General features: G+C 43.5%; 1 protein-coding gene across 1 annotated transcript; it reads left to right on the forward strand.

Annotated features, from left to right (window-relative positions):
- The first annotated feature begins 2621 nt into the window (after window positions 1-2621).
- On the forward strand, window positions 2622-3757 carry LOC128302916 (angiopoietin-related protein 1-like). The gene is made up of 3 exons (XM_053039765.1): window positions 2622-2755; window positions 2817-3584; window positions 3643-3757. Exons 1-3 carry the CDS (start codon window positions 2622-2624, stop codon window positions 3755-3757), a joined length of 1017 nt encoding a protein of 338 aa, XP_052895725.1.
- The last annotated feature ends 388 nt before the right edge of the window (window positions 3758-4145 follow it).

Consider the following 4145-nt stretch of genomic DNA (forward strand, 5'->3'; position numbering starts at 1 on the left):
GCCCCGTAATGAACAATCATCCATTCGAATCGCCATTTCTTTTTCCGCACCACCGTCCATTGTGAAGTCGTCCGGGACGGCGGGAGTTTATTTACCAAAAATTCTTTCACTGATGCTGTGACCGGATGGTCACCGATCCTTCCTTTACAGTGGGAAGCGGGCTCCTATATTCCCAACAATCACAACCACATTCAGTTGAGGCGAATTTTGTGAAGGACATACGCGAAGGTGGACCAGAGCAAGCGGACGCTTGATTTCATTAATTCAGCTGTTGCTGGTTGGCGGCACTTGAAAGTTGTTGCTACAAAACCGGCACAAAAAAAAAACAGGCAGGGGATGGTAGTTGTACCTTTTTGACCTTCCGGAACTGCTTCCAATCGAACAGTTCTCCCTTCCCAGGCGCGGTATCGGCAAACGATGCCGTACGGAAACCGGCGTCCAGTAGGTAAGCGTACACAAGCGTACCACTCTAAAAATCACCCAAGTTGTGCATGAAAATCTCCAACAAGGCATTAAATTAGAAAAGTTTTTCTGAAGTTTCACCTTTCAGTTTTCACCACCCGCACCGCGCCATGCCATGCCACCGACCGTTGCGACCAGCAGCGATCAATTTCGCCAACTTTGTGCGGTTGTTGTTGGTCCGCACACAAGAGCGCCGTTTCGGGAGTCCTGTCCCCTCTGTGTGGGCTGTGTGAGTGGACCATGTAAAAAGAGAAGAGGAAGAAATAATAGAAGATACGAAAATACTGCGACGATTCAATCAACAATCCCGGCACCCTGTACGCTTTCATCGCTCGGTTTGGCATTATAATAGTAATGATAACGATAACTGTAGTGTGGTGGCCTTTTGCGGGGGGGTATTGTAAAGCGAAGCCAGATCACAAGGTGGTCTCGGTATGGCCACTGGCAATAATAACACAAAGCGAGCATACATTTGGGCTCGCCGGGAAGTTTATTCAACGGAACGGTCCATGGGACATTAGGGCATCATCGCCAGCCCAACCCCACACGGTGGAGGAAGGCGTGAGCTTCTGGGTGGCAATTCTGGCCGAGAATTCAAATTATTCTATTGTCGAAAGTTTTGGCCCATCTTGTTTGGATGGCTTTTCCATTTTTGTCCCTATTGTGACTCACACCCGTGCGAGCGTCCCGTGGTTGTAAGTGGTTCCACAGCGGCAAAGCACATGGGCTGGGAAGGTAAAACGAATCACCCAACGGATGTCGGGCACAGTGTGTGGCCGGGCCCGGGAGTATTCGTTTTTCCTAATAAGCATTTTTGGAAACTTTTGTGGCTTTAATTCATTCACCTTCAGCATTCAAATCACCATCCACCATCTCCATCTCCAGCTTCGAGCTAACCTAAGCTGCCACCTGCAGCAGTCGGCAATCGGGCTGGACACTCTACGTAAATGAGGATTTTCTACGGAGTCAAACTTTTTCTTTTTTTTTTTTGCAACGGGGGACGAAAGTTGTTTTAATTGAATTGATGATGTTTAGCGATTTTGAGGTTGGTACGCTATGGAAATGTGCATTCCGGCCATGGTAATGTGTGGAGAGCCGGTGCCGGCATTCAATTGGTGTGTGGGATTGCCACCACCGAGGCTGCCAATGGAAATGGCGCCTCGTCCTGTTTCTGGGCTTACGTTTGCGTACAGGAAAATTAAAAACTTTTTGTTCCACCATAGCACATTAAATGGAATAAAGTACCGTGGTGGGGATGCACCTAATACGAACATCTTTAATGCTACCAAATGGACGGCATACGTTGCCGTAACAGTAGCGATGGAATCATAATTTATCCATCAACTGTTTTTGTGGCACTTCGAAAATCAGATTTAGACACGAACAAATGTCCATTAACACTCCACACTCCGGGGGTTTCGTGCAAAACATGCCACAAGCTGCACAATTTTTTTTGTTGCTGTGCATCAGAGTAAAATCAGCAATGGTGATGCATTCTCGCTCGGCTCACAACTGCACTCACTGATCCCGGTTGCTATCGCTCATGAGAATTTAATACTACGGGCGGTGTTTTAATTACACAATGTGACTGCAGGGCCGATGGATCGCGCATCAGAAAGCAAACCTCGGTCCGAATGTCCCAAGGGTGCCATTTTCAGGATGCACTTTGCACTTAACAGCTGAATCGGGCCGATGGTTGGGTTTCCGAGGCGTGATGCAACCATGGAAGGTTATAAATGGTGAAACTGGATGCTGATAATTACACATCTGTGATTGCGTATGAAAATAGAATAATGTTTCAAAAATCTTTATTACTTAAACGAATGTTTGTTTATTAAATGTAAATGAGTGTTAATGTTGTAGATTAAACACGAAGTTATTATTTTCTTATTAGAAACTTTCTGCTGTTGATTTGCGTACTACCCGTGAGCATAAGATTCGCATTTGTACATCATGCGTTCATTTAGCTGCAAGCGCCACCGTAAAGAAGCAAAATATCATCCATAAACATAAAGCTGTTCGAAACGCACGTCAAAAGAGATGTTATTGTTATGAAATTCTTATCAAACTTGATAAGACCACACTTGACAACTCGAGCTGTTTCTAGGGCCCTGCTTCATTATTCGATCTACCGTGCTTGAATACAAATGGTAATTAAAATGAAATTTCGAATAACCTTGTTTTTGTTTATTTTCGTAAAGTTTGACCTAAGTAATGGAAAAACACAACCCGCTGGAGCATGTGGTTTTGGATATGAAATGTTGATCGCAAAGCTGGAATCAATCGAAGAAAGGTATGTAGTTCCTGCACAAAAGGAACAATCAAATATTAACAACAGTGAATCGTAATTACAGGCTGATTGCAATGGAAACAAAACTTCAAAGTGTGTCCACCGAGAAGATTAAAGAAGAAATGCCAAATCACGAAAGAGTTTATGAAAGGGATGATAAAATCAGGATATCCACTATCGACCCTCCAACGACGGATTCTTATTTCCCTCAAAGCAATGAGCTCATTATAGACCACTTCAGGGCCTACTCAATACCCAAGTTTCCCGTAGGTATCGAACCAACCGCGGAGCAACTTGCCGCTGGTGAGGATAGCATATACAGCTCTTGCCGCGAGGTCCCATCGTGGGTCAGTGAAAAATTTCTTATCAGAATTTCGGACGATGCTCAGCCCATCAATCTGCTCTGTGATATGAATTCGGTCGACGCTGGATGGATCGTAGTACAGAATCGTTTCAACGGTTCCGAATCATTCTATCGCAGCTGGAAAGACTACGAGACTGGTTTCGGTAATTTGGATGGAGAGTTTTGGCTCGGGTTGGAAAGAATTAGCAGCATAGTCAACGATGGACGTCAATGGGAGATCATGTTCTGGTTAAAGAACTTGCAAGGAGTGGCAATGTATTCAAAGTTTACTAAGTTTAGTCTTGGCAATGCTACGGAGCAGTACATACTGAAGCAGATTGGACCATACACTGGTAATGCTGGGGATTCGATCACTCGTCATGTGGGCAATAAATTTACGACCTACGATCGCGATAACGATCCGGCACCGTTCAACTGTGCGAAGAAACATCGTGGTGGCTGGTGGTTTCACAGCGCTTGTGTTACAAGGTAATCAATTCACAAGCGATGATTTAACGTACAAAATTTTATGCAATCTTTTCCACAGCCATCTGAACGGTATTTACGGATACACCTCGAGCGATCAATCAAGCCGGTGGGCAACGATGAAACCGAATGGGTATCTACAGGCTTCAAGAATCATGATAAGGGAGGTGTGGTAAAATCTCAGATTTGATTCGCAAACTTTTAAATGTCTGATTCGAATTTACAATAAACTTTGAGCATTTTTTAAACTTGTACTTCTTTTTATTTAGATTATATTTATGATTTTAGAGCTTTAATTATATCGAGATATAGTAAATATTGCGTTTTATCCGTGGTTAACAATGTGTAAATGCTGGGTTCGAACAGCAATATTGCCTTGTCAAGAAAAGCTCATCAAATGTGTGAGTATATTGGGTTTTATGGCTATTACTATAAGAGCTTATCCTTGTCGAAAGTATACTAAAAGGATAAAAAGCCCTTGCGCAAGCATACTTTTGTTATAATCATGAAGTGATTTATATAACAGCATTGATTTTGAGCTCCGAGTTAGGAAGCTGTTGGCCA

The sequence above is a fragment of the Anopheles moucheti genome, chromosome 3, assembly GCF_943734755.1.
Source record: "Anopheles moucheti chromosome 3, idAnoMoucSN_F20_07, whole genome shotgun sequence".
Taxonomy (NCBI): domain Eukaryota; kingdom Metazoa; phylum Arthropoda; class Insecta; order Diptera; family Culicidae; genus Anopheles; species Anopheles moucheti.